Below are 18,848 nucleotides of genomic sequence, written 5' to 3'. Positions count from 1 at the left end.
TGCGCTGATCAGATTACACTACACCACAATACACCAATCTATACGCTAACATATAGTTATTTTTTTTTTAAAAAAATAACTCAAAAATAACTCAAAAACATAGGCATGCTACGCATGCAGGAGTTATTTTTTTGGATACGTAGGTTGAAATGGGACACTATATAGCTGATGCTGGTGTCTGAATAATTAATGGCAAGAATAAACTGCATTGGTACAACGCTTCCTGCAGTCCCCTCCACAGCCCTAATTTGAACTTGTCACGCAACGCTATCTCTCTCTCCAACATTAGAGAGCTTTAGATTCGAGTGCGAGAACGAGTACGAGTACGAGTTTTAACCGCGCGAGATCTGGCACTAGTATCTCGTACTCGTAGTTGTGCTGACGAAAATTGTAACTTTAGATTCTAAACAAATGTATCGATCCGAGTGCGAGGGTTTTACTGTAACAATCTCGCCATGTTTAGCCAAAAAAACTATCCTATTAGCATCCGTTTACCTCCTTCGCGATTTATGAAATCACAACGATGGGAGGCAACATCCTTACAAGCAGTATGAAAGGATTGACGATGTTTTTGACGCCATTTCTCCTGAAGAGTTTGCAGCCGAGCTCAGGTTTGTCATCACAGGATTGCCTCTCCTTCTTCGGGCATTAGCAATTCCAGAAATGTTTACTTGTGCCAATGGCACGGTATGTTCAGGAACGAAAGGGCCGTTGATTTTATTGAAACTTTCTTCTTACCCATGTCGTCTCTCGGATATGATTCCTCGCTTTGTTCAGTGCCCGAGCTGAGCTTAATCTTCAACGAGGTGATCAGCTTTACTTACACGAACCATGGATACTTGCTCAGAGATCTCGATCAACCCTGGCTGAGTAGCCAACATCTGGAAGACTTTGCTCTTGCTGTCCATGGAAAGGGAACAGCTCTTGAGAATTGCTAGGGGTTTGTAGACCTGACAGTTCGCCCAATTTGTCGCCCAGGAGAGAACCAGCGTGTACCCAGTGGGCACAAAAGGGTACATGCCCTAAAGTTTCAATCATTTGTTGCGCCAAATGGTTTAATAGCCAATTTGTATGGACCAGTTGGTAAGCTAATACGCTTATTTGCATCGTTCTGCTGTAATGCCTCCCCTTATTTAAGCCCCCAAATTTGAAACTGAATTGAAGTGTCACGACCGTAAATCCTCGAATAAGCACCCCCTTCGTATAAGTTCCCCTCCTATCGACCAAAAATTTAAAATAAGCACCCCCCTCAAATAAGTGCCCCCTCCCCTCCCCTCATTTTGTGGATGAGTAGTGAGAAAGCAAAGGATGCATGGTTTTCATCGTGTAGTATTAGATTTGTACATTGCACTAATGGTGAGTTAAACTCTAGGATCAGTTTTTTACGTCAATAAATAGTTAATTTTGTTTATGTTTAGATGATGTATTAAAAAAATGGTCATGTCAGGCCACCATTTGGGAAAAATTAAATAAGCGCATTTTCTCATAAATTTGAATTAAGCTCCCTGGGCGCTAATTGATTTGAGGATCTACGGTATCTACACCTAGAGGAGTGGGCTGGAAAGATCAAAGCTATCAGGAAACATTTTCGGTAGTCAGCCCCTTGGTAAGAGCTTCATTAAATGTAGCCTACCCTTGAATCCTTACACAAATATCTATAACCCAGCCCCTACTAAATCAAAATGGCTATTAACCAATTAACTTGGAAAATCAAAAAAAAATTTAAATCACAGTTTGTAACTCAACAGTTACCTGCAGCTACAAGAGTGTTATAACACTAGCTACTGATATAAATCCAAGTATGTTTACTCTATAAATTTTCATTTCAGAGGGTAAAAGGCATGATGCTGGTATGTTAAGAATGTTTGGCCTCCTTCATAACCTTCAGCAGCATTCATTTGATACCAGTGGACAACCACTGTGTATATATGGCGACCTCGCCTATCCACTCAGATTCATCTTGAAGGATGAAGTAAAGTCAGGGAAGCTGTGGAGTGGGTGTTTAGCAACATAGTAACATACTTCGCTTTCCTAGATTTTAAGAAAAACTTAAAGATTGGATTAAGTCCAGTAGGTGTAATGAATTCAGTGGGTGCTGTGCTTCGGAATGCACGTATCTGCTTTTATGGATCAACTACAAGCACCTATTTTGATGTTCAACCCCCTACATTAGATGATTATTTTCAGGTTTAAAGTTCTTGATTTGCTACATCATAGTTAGTACCAACTATGGCTACATTTAAGCAATGCAATTTGGCAAAGTGATGAGAAGATAAAAGAGAAGAAGTGAACCAAATTATAATTGAAATTATATTTTCTGCTTGTAAATTTTTATGTATAGTTAGCAATGAAAGGAGTAATTGATGAATATGGGATGTGGATCCATGGCCATCAATTTTTTTTCCTTTATGGAGAATTTTCAAATCTAAATTAATTTACTTGAGAAAATGAAAATTGTAAATATGTATAATTTTTAATTTCAAAACAGCTGAACTGACTTTGTAATAATAATACAGTACATTTATATGATACAACTAAAAAGATGTAAAAATAATGTATTCAGATATTTTACCATACAAACTCTTCCTTAGTTTTCATTTCATAAATATAATGGTATTAATATGACAATAATTAATGAGAAGCTAATAAAATGTTTCAGTGTTCAAGGTTTTATTATAGTGTTCGGCGATTTTCGTCCAAGATATACCTCTCTCTTTTGAATCTGGTCAGTACTTGTGAGGCTCTTCAACCAGTACTTCTCTGAGAAGCATAGTTTCGTGTTTCCTTTCCAAATAAAAAGTTCTCGTTTCGCTATCGCTACGAATATAAGAAAGTCGGGAAAGTGTCAACCACATCACAACAATTCACTGTTTATATCCCTCATGTATGGTTAAAATTCAAAGGGTGAAAGTGCTTTTTAAGGCTCTCATTTTTCAATTTAAATTTATTCGACTGGCGATATGTTGTTTACGTGTGTAGACCTCAGAATTTCGTGAAAATAGGTCGACCAAAAAGTATCAAATATGAATGAAATCAGGGTTTGTAATAACATTCAATTCGATAAAACCTCTGTATAGGGCTTTAAGTTTGCTTTTGCTGACTTAGAAAAAGACTAGGGTAAGTTTAAAATACAAAATACTCACCTTTCGAAACTCGTTCTCTAGAGGACGACTTCTGGTCAAAATCTCGTTGTCGACGATCGGCGGACGACGAGTTTCCCGCTTCCGTGACAGTGTCACGCAGAGCTACGCATGCGCAATGTGAGCACGCTAGTAAACTCGTACTCGTACTCGTTCTCGTACTCGAATCTAAAGCTCTCTATTGCACGAGACTAAACAACAACCTGCTCGTAGGTTAAAATTGTGCTTATTGCCGTTCCTTCGTCAGAGACAAAGTCCTAGTTATTATTCTGACCATTAAGGGCCAGAATCAGAGATTCTCTTTGATTTTTCCTGTGCAAGAAAATGCAAAATAGCGTGCAGTTTTTAATTGGCGTAAAGTAATGTGGTGGCATATCCAGGGAACGAGGTTGAGTTTTGGCATCGAGTGTCAGTCAGATTTGAAGTATTGGCCGCGCATCAACGATAAGCTTGTTACAGTTTATACTCATCTTTCGAGTGAACTTAAATATACTTAAGTACAAACCTAATACTGTGAATCACTACTATTGTTAACGTACTGATGAAAACAACAACCCTTGGGAACAGTAAAATTTTTGGCCGATTGTTTAATTCGATTAATTAATACAACCATCTTATGTAAACATTGGCGATTGAAACCATCCGTAAATAAATACTGCGAACAAAACAATTGTACTTTTCTGACCGAAAAAAAAAAAACTTGTGGAAGTCACTGCCATATACCTTTAATTTCAATCAGTAAAAAAACTCGAGGTCTATAAAATGCCTTCTATGATATATCGTTCCGAGGCAAAGAAAACTTGAAAAGTTTGTTATTAGATGTAAGCAAGAGAAATCCTTGTAAATAAAGTCCTCCCGTTCAAATGCAAATTTTTATCGAGTGATCCCGCCCTTCCTCCGGCGATTTTAGTAATTCCAAATTGTCATGGATGGCATCAACTTGTTCCGAAGTCTTAGTCTCCATAACTCTCCATGTTAACAAACCATAAAAAGCACTCGACAGCGATTTTGCCAAAACAGCAAAGCCCTCAATTCGAACCAATTTAATTCAATCCGCTGATCCACAAATCCGGCCCAAATAAACTTAGTTGGAAGAAAAAAAATTGCTTTATCAGTCATTGGTGATGTTTACCTTTCTTTGCTTGCCATAAACTTTGTTGGAAGAAAATTGCTTTATCAGTCTCCTTCAGAAGGAAGAATAAGCACCGTCGTACAACGATAACAACTCCACCACTTACCCAACACGACTGATACATCTCCTTAATTCGCGAAACGCTCTCTCCGAGACAAGCGTTGATTCGCTAAAATTTGAAGACCTGTCAAACCCCAAATTAGAGAGAAAGTTCTGATTGATGCGACATTGAAAAATACTACAATCTGATTGGTTTGTGATACACCAAAAAATTGGGCCAATCACATTGCGTTGAGACACACCAAAAAAAAAGATGTGCCAGTCAGATTGCTTAGAGATACACCAAATTGCGCTGATCAGATTACACTACACCACAATACACCAATCTCTACGCTAACAAATAGTTATTTTTTCTTAAAAAAATAACTAAAAAATAACTCAATAAATGAACTTCAACTTCCATAGACTTCGAAGAATCTGGGTACACAATTTGACGTCACGTGCGATTTTGACCGCGCGATGACCGGGACAAATTTGGAGGCAAATCGCGCGTATTTTGAAAGCAAAAAAATGCCTTTTAGATTTTCCCAGCACTTTTAAGGCTTCGAAACGTTTTCTATAGATATCCAACTACAAGAAACAAGAGAAAAAAATTTCGTGGCTTATGCACTTTAAATACGCAATAATAACAATAAAACAAAATGCACAAAAGAACAAATTGTATTACAGTGTGAAGAAACTTCAACAAACTTTGAGTAACACCGGTTACTTGAAACACAAGTAAGGTGATATTTTGACATAATGTTATCATAAGAGCTAATTAAGAACATGCACAATATGCTGCTTCAACTTTTGATGTTTCTTTGTGAAGAACCAGCGACACTTTGTAAGAATCATTAATTCTAGTCATTGCTGGATTGACAACAGCTCGAATAAAACAGTACTTGAGATTTGGACTGATTCTGTGCATTTCCACGTTCCTAACATGGCCAGAGAGTAGAAGACTTTCACCAGCTTTGAGTGCTTTAGCTCGCTCAGCGTCAGCATTCATAATGAATAGCCTTAGTCCTAAAACTGAAAGAATCTAAATTGAGAATTTGTCAATATACACACTAAAAAACACTGGTAAGGCAGCAGTATACGTACGCGCGCTTTTAAACTTAGGTTGGTCGATGTAAGCAATAACTCCTACACTTGAAATATTGGGAAGATTATCAAGTTTCGATTGCCATCCCAAGAGTAATTTCTCTGGATCTGGAAGCTTCATGATGCCATTTTCTATGCTTAAGAGATTTTCTTTGTCGTTAACAACGCTCGTTCTAAGCTCGTCTGGTACTGGTGTCGGCCGAGGAGGAAAAGCCAAATTCTTTGCTACTTGAGCGATTATTATTCACTCCTTTTTTCTTCTGCCGTGAAAGGGAATACCTCGTCTTTGAAGAAAAGCACCCAGTTCGTCATTTTTCATTTTAGAAAAGTTTTTATATATGATAAGAAGCGCAGTTGTGAAACTTTTTCCCTTCCGCATTCATTTTCGCGGGTTTATTTGTACTGAATCTAGACCACAATGCCCTGCGTTCCATGACTGCCTGTCTGTCTCAGAAAACACCTGTGGCTGCCTTTGTGCTTGCTTGAGGTACGCGTAAGATGGCTATTACGCTCAATATACCTAGAAAGTCACACACCGTTATCGGTAGACCCACACTAAAAGTTGTGGAGCGTTTTGGAAACGGGCCGGCCGCGAACTTTACAAGAGATCAAGGCAAGAGTACCATATAACCCCATACATAAATTATGTATTTAGAAGTAATCGAGAACCCAGTAGAGTACACGAAGCTGCTCTGAAACGTCTCAGAAGATTAAAGGGCAGAAAACTGAAGGAATTTGTTTACAAGCGTATAATTTCGTCCAAGCATACCGAATTCCTCTTGGTTACGTCACTATGTGAAGGTTAGAAGAGTTAAAAAGAATGTAAGCTTAATACGAAGAGGGTAAGATTAAATAAAGTTACACAACATGAGAAGTACTTGTTGAATTGTTCTGTGAGGGTATATCAAAGGATAATTAAATTGAAGTATAGAGGAAGTCGGTATTTATCAATGTTTTCTTGTTACAGACCCGTGTGTCTTTGTAAGAGTGAGGCACACGTATTAAACTATTGTAAATTTCAACTGAGTTCAGACATAGAGAAAAACCCTGGTCCTACTCCAATGTACATTGACCTCAGCAAAATAATAAGGGCACCATATAGCCAAGCTAATGAGTTGGCATTTGGACAAAATTCAGGACAACAATGTGTTGCAATGAGTTTATGCTCTTTGATTTACCATAACAAACAAGGAATCAATTCTACGAATGATCAGGTGTCAATAATCAATATTGGAAATCAGTTGTATTCAAGTTTGTCTCAGTTAACCAGACAATTATTTTTAATGCAGACAGAATTACCCATACTTTTAAATGTGTTTAAGACTGACTATGAACTTCAATACAGTGAAAGTTACAATGGAAGGATAGCAGTACTGTACCTCCTTAGATAGAGCCTTTCAATCACTTAATCCAAAAATTTCAACAATTTTGTCTTGACAATAGGATGTACTGCAGTCGCTATTTATTGTAAAGGCAATGTTGGCTTGAAAATATTCAATTCTCATGCAAGGGATATTTATGGTACAAGCCATTCTCAAGGTACATGTGTGCTGATTGAAGTATCATCACTGAATAGCTTAGTACATTATTTTAAGAGTATACATAACGATATATTTGAGTTGAAAGGGGTTAAAATTGAAAAAGTTCAAAATAGTGCCCATTTTCAGTCATGCCTGTGAAACCAGAAAGTTCAATGTGAATTGTGTTGTGGGTGTCTATTCACTCTGCTACTCCGTAATAAAATCACGTAGTTATTGGAATAGTCAAACATCTTATCTAATGTCATTCAGTATGGCAAAAGATTATGAAAATTCATCTTTGAACAAGTATTTACTGTCAGATGATTTGCCAAAAACTGATGCTTGTGGAACTGAAGGAAGTTTAGTTCTTAAAAGTGATTACAGTGAAGGAATATTGTCTGATTCAGTTGACAGCAAATCAATTCTCAAAAATCTTGTAAAAAATAATAGTTGAATGCACATGGTTGTTGATGTGGTTTTCACACTTTTCTATGACAAGTATTTTTAAACCCACGAAAAGGTCAAAATATGTTTATTCCCTCTTGGATGTAATGAAAGTCAAATGCTCCTAATTAAGAGATTTTTCAGTGCTATTGCTTCGATCTACTGATTTCTGACAACTCTGCTTGGGTGAAAATTTGGCAACAAACTATGACTTGGTACCAATAATAGATAAAAAAAAATCCCTTCTTGCAGCTAAAGACAAATACATTACCCACTCAGGGTTCATAAAAGCCTTGAAAGTCCTTGAAGATGCTTGAATTTAAAACTTAAAAACTCAAGGCCTTGAAAGTACTTAAATTTGAGGGCTGAGGCTTGATTTTTGCAATGCTTTTTGTTTGGCAATTTTGAAGTTGAATATTACAGCACTTTCATGGAAAAGCTGAGAAATAATATTAAATAATTTTAAAATTGCTTCCGCAAACCTTTCCAAAAGTGGTCCCTCAATTTTCTAAAACTTGGCCTTCAAAGTCATTGAAAAGTCCTTGAATTTCAACCTTTGGCATCTGCAGGAACCTACTCCTATATGGTAATATATTATTTTGATTGTTGTCTAGTACCATAACATTCATTACACTCCAGCAGACAAAAATAAACACAAGTAGACATTCGCGACCGGCGATGATGAAATCAGTGCGTGACGACAGTAACAATGGCAATATGGCAGCCCCCAAAGATGACTCCAGATGTGCAATATTGAAAGCCAGAGTTCACACAGATATGCGTCTCATTAAATTTACATACCTGTTTGCGATGACTATAAGGTTGAAGTACAGATCAGGATGTTTCTGTTGTGTGATCATCCTGGTGATCATCAGTGGCTGGTGTGGTCAATTAATTCAAAAGTTTTTAAGATCCAGGAGTTAGTAAAATGTGCACATCAATTTCATCATGGTTGTTCAGTAAGACTGTATTCATCAACAACTTAAAGCTTATAGCTTTGATTTTTTATCGTGTTTAAATAAAGGTCATCCATCCATCCAAAGGGGAAAGAGTCATCAATCGGTTCTCTCTTTAGTGATCTCTCTGCCTTCTTTTGACTTTTAAGTCAATCTCTAGTAAATTCACCAAGATTTAAATTCTTCAGTTGAAGTCATCAAATATAGCTTCACACAGCTTGTGTTTAACACATCTAGCATACACTTGCGTAAATGAGGGCGAAGAATAGGGTGTTTCAAACGAAGCCAAGAATTTCCTTGTCATATGCCCAGTGTGACTTTTAAAGAATGGAAATAACACGTTCAAATTTTTTGCTTTTGAAGACCCACTATAGAGAAATTGCTGTTAAATGTGTAGGGCCTTAATGTGGTGAGAAAGTGTGCGCCAGTCATTGCTCACGCTACTTTCCACCCAAAGAGGAGTGGGATCATCGGATGCAAGTGATCGTTTAATTGTTCAAAAACTGATTAATATGAAACAAGTTTGCATTTTCCCATAATCCAGTAAGACGCTGGTATAGAATCACGGTTGTTGAAAGTATCTACAGCCTAGCAAGCCATAATTCTAATTCCTCACCCCACTTCAATGTTTTACAAATAACCATTGCATCTTATCTCTGAGATGAGTACTCTTTATTCAGCACCTTAACCTTTGATATGGGTACTTTAATTTTAATGTTAATTTCATTTGATAAAGCTATACATTAGTGTAATAAACCATAATTAACCACAGTGACTATAGAAAATTCAATTTTCTCCTGAAGGTTTGACATTTCTTTCGCTCTGTCTTGAAACACATATATTTCCAAATCACCAGTCTAAATAAAAAGACTATTACCAAAACCTTGAATAACAAGACTACTAGGGAATTTAAAGGGGATTGAAAAACAAAAACCACCAAAAGAAAAGCTTCCTGTTGCCTTGCAACTAAGATAAGATCAAATAATCACATGCTCAAAAAAACTCCTGAAAATAGGATTGTTATTGTTTTGGTATTCTTATTCCTAGAAAAAGACAGTACAAAGGTAACTGTTAGCAGAATGGATACATATCTATAACATTTATGGGAATACATAGCACTACAGAATGTCTGCAAATAGAAAGGATTATCAGAAACAATAATGGTTACCACTTGATATCATAATCTATATCTCCTTTGACAACAAGACAAGTTGCAAGGCTATGAACATTAAATAAATGTTTAATTGCTTCTACTGCTTATTAATATACACAGTGGTGTCCATTAATTTCTATATATATAATACATCTTGCAGTGTAAATAACCATTCACGATCAGAGAATACTGATTTCAGTCAAGGATGAACACTTTCTCCATTCAATTAGTCATTTGTTCTCATTTGGAAGAAGTCTGGCCAAAAAGTTGACAGGGAGAGGGAAAATAACAGTGGAATTCTTCTCTGCTGAGATGGTTGTCAGTGTCTGCAGGTATCGGAGCTGGAGAGCAGAAGGTGACTCTGAAATGATATCAGCAGCTTCTTTCAGTGCACGAGATGCATTCTGTTCACCCTCTGCGGCAATGACCTGAAGAGAAAAGTGCAACTCATCATGATAGCTTTCTATAGAGAAGTCTCTTCTCCCTTTTAAACTTGGATAATGATGTAGTCATTAATCCAAGATATAGGTATTCACTGCTAAAATCTGAATGGATTTTTGTAAAATTGGTACTGTAATGAAAATGCAGGGCTAGTCAACAATAATTGTCAGTAATTTTTCCAAGTTAAGCAGAAATACAAAGTTCCTGAAGAAACAATGCAATGTCTTTGCAAAACATGAACCTTGGTTGACAGGGTTTTTGCACTTTTTCAGGAACCCAATACACCGAATACAAATATGGCATCCAATTTGAGTTGCCATTGTTATGGACTGACTAGCCTCTCACACATGTAATAATCCTTTTGTATTTCCACGTGAAGACGAGGCTAGTCAGTCCAGAACAATGGCAAATCAAATTGGATGCCATATTTGCATTCGGTGTATTCAATGACTTTCAAGGACTTTTTAGGTCATTTTCAAGGACCTTGGCTCTCAAATTAAAGGACCTTAAGCATTATATAGGAGCCAATAGAAATAAAAAATATCGCTCTTTATTGTTAAATTTCAATAACACAAGTGTGCGTACAGGACCAGCTGACAGCTGAAAAGTCCAATGAGCGTGACTTTGAGTATGCACACCAGAGTGATCATGTGCTAGTAACAAAGGTTATTTTCAATGCACCAATCAGGTACAAAATATACTAAAATCACATGTCAGACATCATAATCAGATGCAGGATTTGAAAGGAAAACTTGTTTTCACAATTTGTGCTAGAAACTTACACTTTCAACTTTTTCAACTTTGATTGATCTACACTTATTTTCAAGGACTTTTCAGACATTTTCAAGGACCTCAGTCTAAATTCAAGGGTTTTCAAGTCCTTGGAAACTAAAAATTTCATTCAAGGACTTTCGAGCATGGGAACCCTAGGTTGAGTACCTTAGCACGAGCTTCACGAGAAGCTTCAGCCTCTGCTGCCATGGCTCTCTGCAGTTGTTGAGGAAGACGTACATCCTTCCTGTGGACAAAATCAACAAGACACAAATGAGATTTCAGAATCTTGAAAAATCAATTAACAGTTATTAACAGGTTATCAAAAATAGAAATTTACAGGAAAAGCTGAGGTTTAGCAGAATTTTTGAACAATATCATCACTGTAGACTTTGCCATTAACAGAAATGTCAAAAAACACAGAGATGCAATAATGGAAGGACAACAGCAACCAGAACATAAGAGACCAACAAAAAAAATTGTAAATGTTCTTACACTTCCACTCGCTCAACCTTCACACCCCATGGATCAGTGGCTTCATCCAGAGAACTCTGTGGAACAACACAATTTCACTCAAATCAACATATCACCCAAACTGAAACAACAAACATTTTTACCAGTTACTTTCTAATGCCCCTCAAACCCAGCTGCAATCTTTGATTCAAAATCAAAGAAATGAAAAAAAAAAAAACACTAGAGCAGCTTACTTCCTTGCAACTTGATTTAAGTCACTCAGTTACACAATACATGCATCCAACCAATGAAAACTTTTATCACATAACCAGAGATAGAAAGTAGGAGTTGATTGGAAGCATCTCAAACTTGGGTGTAAACAGGATTGCAGTGGTTTTTCTTGTGATTAGTTAGTCACATATTTACGACATACTTGCCTGCATTGTTTCACTGATACTTTCTCTTTCACCTAATATCTCACTGAGATTTTTGGTTCCCAGCACGTTCCTCAGGGTGGTCTGAGCCAGCAGACGAGTGGAACGATTGGCATTTTCCACATTAGTGATGGACATGGTTGCATTGTATATTCTGAAATATACCACTGCATCAACTGCTACAGTGACACTATCTTTGGTCAAAACCTGCCAAAATTGTTTTAAAGTTAATAGGCATACTAATTAATTGCTTGGCTTAAAATATCAACCAACAACAATCCTTGTCAAAACTTCTGTCAGCAGAGATCAGACCACACTAACAGATACACCATACTTGTCCACTAGGTACATTTACCTGTTCCCAAGTAAATAAAATAGCATCACCATTTTGTTCTTTACCTCTTGAGGTGGCACATCAAATGACACAACTCTCAAGTCTACTTTTTGGTAGGAGTCAATACATGGCAAAATAAAGAACATTCCTAAAAAATAAACAGTTTTCCAAAGTCAATCCCACAACCTACAGATGCAATGATTTTTACGGAACTTTGTTACAAGCTTTACTATTCAAAATGTACTATGTCTGTATCAGTTAAGAGGAGTTAGATTTGGGATCTAGTGTTTATCAAGTAGAGTCCAAATTAGTTTGACCATCCTTAACCAACCTTGTCTCATTATTGGTTTACTCTTTTTCATTTTTGACTTTTTCTATCTAACTGCACAAACAATTTGAAGTTTAACTGACATTCGAGGTCATTTTCACCATCAAAGCAACTGAATGAAAATTTAAAATGTAGTACCATAAAAAATGAGTTTTCAATGTGGCCAGTAATATTGAATTCATGATAATACAAACAGATTCATCAGTTTCACCTGGTCCTTTGGCACCTCCAGGAAGTAATCGGCCAAGACGGAAAATAACTGCTCTCTCATATTCCTGCACAATCTAAATGACAAGGAATGAAAACAAAAAGTAGTCCAGCAATATTCACAAGTTTCCTCTGACTTTAAACAATATATGTAACTATTATACTTTAAATTTATACATATGTGACAATAGGGACAAAATTAAAATTTTTTCAAGGATATTTTCTAACACAAATCAAAAGTTATTTGAAATGCCAACAAAGTGAAAAATACCTTGTGGTAATGAAGAATATATATTTGGTCTGACCAAACTCAGTCAATAAACATTTTATCATTATGATATGAACATTAAATACTGAAAATTTCAACTTAAGTAAGATGCATTGGAAGGGCACACGCAGCCACACAAGCATAAAAAAATCTGAAATCACAACTTTCTTTTATTTTTTTTAAGTCAGAACAAAAAATTCCCATTCCCAAAAAACATGACTTTTTCTTATTTCTGTTTTGTGTTTGCAACAAAGGGATGTGAGGGCAGCAGGGTGTTTTCCAGTTCATATCAACCCACTTGGCCTTGCACACATCAGTTTTTACAATGGTTTTCTATGAGATTGCATGAGAGGGGCTGGATTGGGTCATATGATAAATATAATTAGCTCCCCAACAGAACTTGAAAAAAGATTAAGACTACAACACTTTAAAACAAAACTTCAACAGAAATAAACCTGCTAAAAGTTCTCCTGACTTTGTGATATGATTTTGTGAACCTCATGAAGAAAAAAAATCAGAATGGTTCCCAGTGTGTGAATTGAATAAATATTAAAAAAGTCACTACCTTTACGCAGAAACACAGTGATAAAGGCAGTGTACAGAGAAATATGAAGAACGAGAATAATGTCAGCAAATAGTCGCAAAAACCACGCTCCTCAGGGGAACCTGCCGGTGAAATAATGAAATTATAGTAATGAGCTCAAATCAAACCAAATGGAATTAATTTATTTTTAAGGTCAGAGTGGTTAGATCATTGACAAGCATGCATTTGTATCTATTCCTTTTAATTATCTCCTGCTTGATCTAGCTAATGTTTATATTCAATCAAAATATTCCTGTTTTATCTAATTCAGTGTATGCTGAATTGAAAGTGTACATCACTGACGGATTGTCAGACAAGACTCTGAAACTACAAGTCTAACATGCAGACATTACCATGCTCATCATCCCTGCCACCTGAAACAGACAACACAAAAATTAAATGTCTGCAAACACTTTCCCATGCCATTCATCAGGAACAATCCCTTATTTGCAGATGTTTTATTTTGTTCCATACCATGCATTATTAGCTATACATGGTAAGGGAACATATCAATTATACCAAAATATATAAAACTCCAAAATACACAATAAGTTAACGACCATGCTGCCTCTGTTTGCAGGGCTCGAAATTGCGCCTGTATCGGGCGCATTTGCGAATAAAAATGCGCTTTTGCGACTAAAATTCCTCCATTAGTAGCGATTTTGCGACCTTTTTACAGCCTAGCTTATAAATAAATTATATTTAACAGCCTTGTGTCTTACTTGTTACTGGTTGCTAGAGTTTTATCCGAAAAATCCTACGAAATTCAAGTTAAATGTTGCGTGACTTCTATCGTTGATTTCTTGCTGAGAAACGTACCGCGGGCGTACTTTTTAAAAACTAAATCGTGCAATGCTCATGAAATTTCTTGGGTTGATTTCTTTTGCGACTAGAATTTTTTAACTTGCCACTAAATTTTAGGAATTACTCTCAAATTGCAATCGAGAATTTTTTTTAATTTCGAGCCCTGGTTTGACTTTTCAAATCATCAACTCAACTTTCTTATCATAAGTTAAGCACTTTTGCACTTGTAAAAACTTTGTTATTTCAAATAAAATGTCTCCCAAGTGTAACTTTCCCTTCTTTTCTTCGCAGCAGCTAGCAGAAAAAAAAAACATACTGGTACTGACGAATGGTACTGTGTGTGTAGAATGCCAACAAAGAAATAATGCATATTTTCTCTGATAAGTAGACAACCAGATCAATTCCATATTTTATTTGCAGTTAGAACTTATTCGAGTCTTGTTATTATCCCATCCCACTACCTTTTCTTTCATTTCTTTTCTTTCTATGGCAATTTTTCAAACAAAAAATTGTGAAAATTTGTAATAACATTGTTTCTATTAAGTAAGATGAGTCTAACTTTGAACAAAGTGTGAAGTTAAATATCACTGATTTTTATTCCATCCCCACCACTCCTGCCTGCACCCACCACCGTGATATTTCAGCCCAATTAATCTATCAAAATAACTTCAATGTAAAAAACCCATGTTTGGAAATTAAGTGGCCATATCCATGGACAAGCACAGAATCAATAACTTTGAATGCTGAAAAAGAGTTGGACCAATACTGTATTAAATTCCCGAAAAAATAAAACATAAAACGTCGAGGAGCAAGTTGTTTAATCCTTTTTTTCCTAAAAAATAACCATCCGACATTTTTTGATGTTTGAAGACTTACTGTCAACTTAGCACATAAAAGCAAACTTCGTCCAAAATCATTTCGATCTCCTTCCTCAGATAATTTAACGAAAGTTTTGCTTTCGTGTTTTTTTCTTCAATTTTCGTGATCGTTCCCTACGTTCCATCGAATTTCAAATTTTGAACCTTCTTTACTTAACCTTAACTAATTCACATTAAAAATTCAATAGACCTGATAACTTGAAAACGTCAAGTGGAATATTCGAATAAATTATTGAACTTTCGACGTATCGTTGCCTAAAAAAACTAACGAAGGGCCTAACACTATGAAAAGAAACTGAGACTTCTACTTGCCGTGTTACCTTGACCTCAATAGAATGGGTTTCCGTGTGCATACTGCAAGTAGTCCTCACGCAGAGACTGTAATCTAATTATTACTCTCACCTAAATGCCTACAGCTACATATCTGAGAAATTATGGTGTCTTTGTGATTTAAGCGAATACGCGACTTTACCTTCGCTATTCATTAACAATTCAAAGGAAGAATAACATAACTGCGCATATTTAAAATGAGACCGGAAGGCAAAAATAAATCCTACCGGACAAAAATCCCCAGTTTGTGGAAAACACTTTTTCCTTTTACCTTGATACGTATTACTGTGTATAAAACTGTTTGCGGGAAGAGATATTTAACTAATTTAACTGGAAAGTTCTAATTCTTCGTTCACCTGCAGCGCAAACTTGTCAGGTTACAAATTTGGTACCACGAAGTTAGAGCGCTCTTGTTTCATCAAGGAAGAAATAATCACCAATAAAAAATATTTTTTCCCAAATAAATAAGGTTTATGAATATGTTGAGTAGAACAAGGGAAACAAAAAGTTTCAAATATATATATATAAATTGCATACCCAAAATATGGCTTAGTTTTCGTGTCGTTTTCCCCGACACGATCGAAACAGCATCTTATGCCGAACGCTTTATTCGCTTTCGACTATTTTATTCAAAGAAAAGCAAACAAAATTCTGAAAAAAAAATCTGTTTTGGAATGAAAATACGTACCTGGCTCGGAAAATCCGGCATTTTCCTTTCGATTTAACTCCATGAAGGAAAGCAGAAACGACCCTTCTTGTCCCTCTCCAAACAAATAACCGCGTCACGTGACTAAGTAAGCTTCACCTGCTCGCTACTTGGCAAGTGATTATCATTCATTTGTGAACGTATTTAGAAGTGCATCAGATGACAACAGCAGGACTTCAATCAAAAACAGACATGAAATTGTCTGTGGAATATTTAACACACCATATGTCAAGATGATCAAGACTTTGAAAGCCTACAAGTTTATCAGCAGGAGTACTCCAAAGCCAAGGAGTTTCTGTCTGCTATGTCACCATTAATATTAAAGGTCTATTTATCAATTCAACTTCCTTTAAGAAACTACATCAGTCAAAAGCTTCTCACTGCCAAATAAAACCATGAATAGCTCGTTGTTGTTCAATGAACAAATATATACATGACTTTATCAAAGTATTTTTATTGCAGTTTTCTAGCCATATAGGCACCTTATCCCCTGGGTCAAAAGACAGCCAGTTTAAAAGTTGGATGATCTGCATTTTGATTATCATTCTACTGAAATTCAAAGTCAAGACAAGAACCCTCCTAGCATCTAGAATGCAGGCGAAGAGAGGACCACTCCTACTGTTTTGAGTATAGTTTTTCTGAAAATCATAGGGTTGCTTGAGGCTGTTTATCAATCAACCTATTGACTTGTCCATGTAGTTTCAAAGAAATAAATCATCCAAAATTCTACCCTTAAAACATTGTGATAAGCAACATCTGTTGACAGCTTTCCTTACATTCCGTTCATTGCATTTGTTTTCTGTTAACATGTGTGGATGTTCATAAATAAATTAAGTGACAGGAGAACATACTACAGAAGGAATTCATGTCTGAATTAAATATCTCCCACTACAAAAATTTAGCCAATAAAAGTAGATTACATAGTAATTTAACCTGTCAATTAATTCTATCATCCCTGCATCACATATGTAAAATATCAAACAACCAAATAAATTTCATTGAACTGGTAAATGACACAGAGTTCAACTGTCAACTCCTTGTAATGGAGCTGAGGCACAAAATGTTTTAAATGGTAGTTCAGGACTTTAAATGGTAGACCTAATCATATCCAGAAATATGGAAGACCCAATCATATCCAGAGACAAATGGAAGACCCAGCGATATCCAGATATATGGCAAGATTGCCAAAGGTGCCCCACAGATTTCTAGACAAACCTCCTCCTCCTTGACATTCTCCTTCTAAAATTAGAGGTTTGTAGGAAGCATAATCACTCATAAAGGCTTTTATTTTCTATGATCGATTTAAGTATATTTTACTTTTAATGTTGATCAAGGCTTTAATATCCAAAGTTTTTTTCTTGGGTATGAGACACTTGTTGGCACATTTAGGCTGACATGAGATTAAAATGATTGATCTTTAAGCTTGTGGGTTGGATACTTATAGTCAGTGTTTTAAATGTATTCTTTATCAACACCAATCTCTTTTCTGGTGCAACTCATTGCCTCATGTAATGTTTAATTCAAGATTAAGGCCCCATTTATATAGTCTCGGGTACCCGAGACATCCCTCCCCGCAAGACAACTCTACAGAATTTTTCTATGAAATTTGACCTCTGCCAACTCTTGTTAGGCCAGGCCAGGTGATGTACAACAGGAAAAGAATAGATGTAATATGTATGGGCTCTGGTTGAAGTGTGCACTCTCATTTTCTGTTCAAGTTGTCTCGTCTCGGGTGGGTGAGACAGGGTGTTTACATTAGAAAAAGTTGTCCCACCCCTAACTGCCAAGGTGAGTCAACTCACCCCCCAAGACAAGTTCACTACTTCCTGTAAACAGGTGGCTGAGTTTTGCAAAGAAATGAGTGAAAAGTCTACTTGCCCAGGGTAACACAGGGGTAAGGTTGTCTCAGGTACCAGAGACCATACAAATGGGGTTTAATTCTCCTTGTGAACAGTGGCAAATATTTGAAAAATATCCATAACCCTATTCCTCTTCATCCTTAGCCCTTCTACACCCCTCAAGGACAAAGCATGAGAACTGAAGTAAGAGAATCAAAAGAATGAGGAGATCGAGCCAGAAATATACATATATTAAACACATAAAAATTATATAAATAAATGTACAATGAAGGGTATAATGATTATTCAACCAGCTCTCGGCAACAAGACAACAATGCAAACTGCATGTGGTTTTTTTCTTAGCAAGTGGCAGGTTCAGTGTAATTACTGATTTGCTAACATCGCTTGGCGGCACATTGAAATAACTTGAGTCCACATTGACATTCAAATGGCTTCATCTTTTCAAAAGTAAATACATTGAATCTATTCACCATAGAAACCTAGATTGCTCTGATCAACTACAAACCTACCCGTGAAACATCTACAAAGCATCAAAACTAAACCACAAGCGCGTAGAGGGATTCATTGTTTTTTAAATTTCAGGTTGACAGATAACTATTCACATCGTGCGATCGTTCAGCCGACAGAATTGTCTTACCCTTACCTTCTTCTAAAAGTTCAGTCTTGTCTCCACCACCGATAGCCCGCTGGTAGTTCTGAGTTTTTGGATTCACGTCCATACTGGTTGAAGTACTGCGAGCAGCCATTAAAACTTAACTCTATCCACAAAACACAGTCATTACTTTCCTTTTCTTCAATGTCTTCATCGCCTGCACGATTGTTTTATTTTTGTAATAAATGCGCAAGGTCTGGGCGAAAGTGTTACAAATTAGAGGAGTGGCCGCAGGTGACTGTATCCGCACCCGTTGGGTGTTAGGTACCCAGATCATCATGAGAGATGTCAGAGAAATTCTCTCTCCCT

The 18,848-nt window shown here is 36.4% G+C and overlaps 1 protein-coding gene and 3 long non-coding RNA genes across 9 annotated transcripts; 2 read left to right on the top strand and 2 right to left on the bottom strand.

Moving 5' to 3' along the window:
- Positions 1-290: 290 nt before the first annotated feature.
- On the top strand, positions 291-2,666 carry LOC148733961 (uncharacterized). Of its 2 annotated transcripts, none has more exons than XR_015999681.1 (2): positions 291-1,083; positions 1,830-2,666. It is a non-coding gene; the product is annotated as an uncharacterized LOC148733961 (long non-coding RNA). The 2 variants fall into 2 exon arrangements; XR_015999680.1 differs by having other exon boundaries at positions 319-611.
- LOC148733960 (uncharacterized) lies at positions 2,455-3,328 on the bottom strand. Its single transcript, XR_015999683.1, has 2 exons — positions 3,144-3,328; positions 2,455-2,817 (listed from the first exon to the last, which is right to left on the bottom strand). It is a non-coding gene; the product is annotated as an uncharacterized LOC148733960 (long non-coding RNA).
- Positions 3,329-4,718: 1,390 nt separating this feature from the next.
- On the top strand, positions 4,719-8,385 carry LOC148733959 (uncharacterized). Its single transcript, XR_015999682.1, has 3 exons — positions 4,719-6,031; positions 6,862-6,957; positions 8,022-8,385. It is a non-coding gene; the product is annotated as an uncharacterized LOC148733959 (long non-coding RNA).
- A 1,173-nt stretch (positions 8,386-9,558) lies between these two features.
- Positions 9,559-18,722, bottom strand: LOC111326625 (mechanosensory protein 2). 5 transcript variants are annotated; one of them, XM_088756020.1, is made up of 10 exons: positions 18,525-18,722; positions 16,011-16,076; positions 13,664-13,684; positions 13,293-13,393; positions 12,464-12,536; positions 11,990-12,072; positions 11,594-11,797; positions 11,199-11,254; positions 10,872-10,950; positions 9,559-9,919 (listed from the first exon to the last, which is right to left on the bottom strand). In XM_088756020.1, the coding sequence occupies exons 1-10, from the start codon at positions 18,631-18,633 to the stop codon at positions 9,722-9,724; spliced, it is 990 nt and encodes a 329-aa protein (XP_088612146.1). In that variant the 5' UTR covers positions 18,634-18,722; the 3' UTR covers positions 9,559-9,721. The 5 variants fall into 5 exon arrangements, with proteins under 5 accessions (XP_088612146.1, XP_022786398.1, XP_088612144.1 ...); XM_022930663.2 differs by lacking the exon at positions 16,011-16,076 and having other exon boundaries at positions 18,531-18,721; XM_088756018.1 differs by lacking the exon at positions 18,525-18,722 and having other exon boundaries at positions 16,011-16,230.
- Between the last annotated feature and the right edge of the window lie 126 nt (positions 18,723-18,848).

The sequence above is a fragment of the Stylophora pistillata genome, chromosome 4 (genome assembly GCF_964205215.1).
Source record: "Stylophora pistillata chromosome 4, jaStyPist1.2, whole genome shotgun sequence".
NCBI lineage: Eukaryota > Metazoa > Cnidaria > Anthozoa > Scleractinia > Pocilloporidae > Stylophora > Stylophora pistillata.
The sequence above is the reverse complement of the archived record's forward strand: the minus strand, read 5'-3'. Positions and strand labels throughout refer to the sequence as shown.

Bases quoted from the DNA above. Each gene is read 5' to 3' on its own strand.
- LOC111326625 (XM_088756020.1), bottom strand. From the start codon at position 18,633: ATGGCTGCTCGCAGTACTTCAACCAGTATGGACGTGAATCCAAAAACT. The intron at 13,394-13,663 runs GTAATGTCTGCA...TTTCACCGGCAG, and splicing joins TGGCAGGGATGATGAGCATG to GTTCCCCTGAGGAGCGTGGT. The intron at 10,951-11,198 runs GTAAGAACATTT...TTTTGTCCACAG, and splicing joins AAGGTTGAGCGAGTGGAAGT to GAAGGATGTACGTCTTCCTC.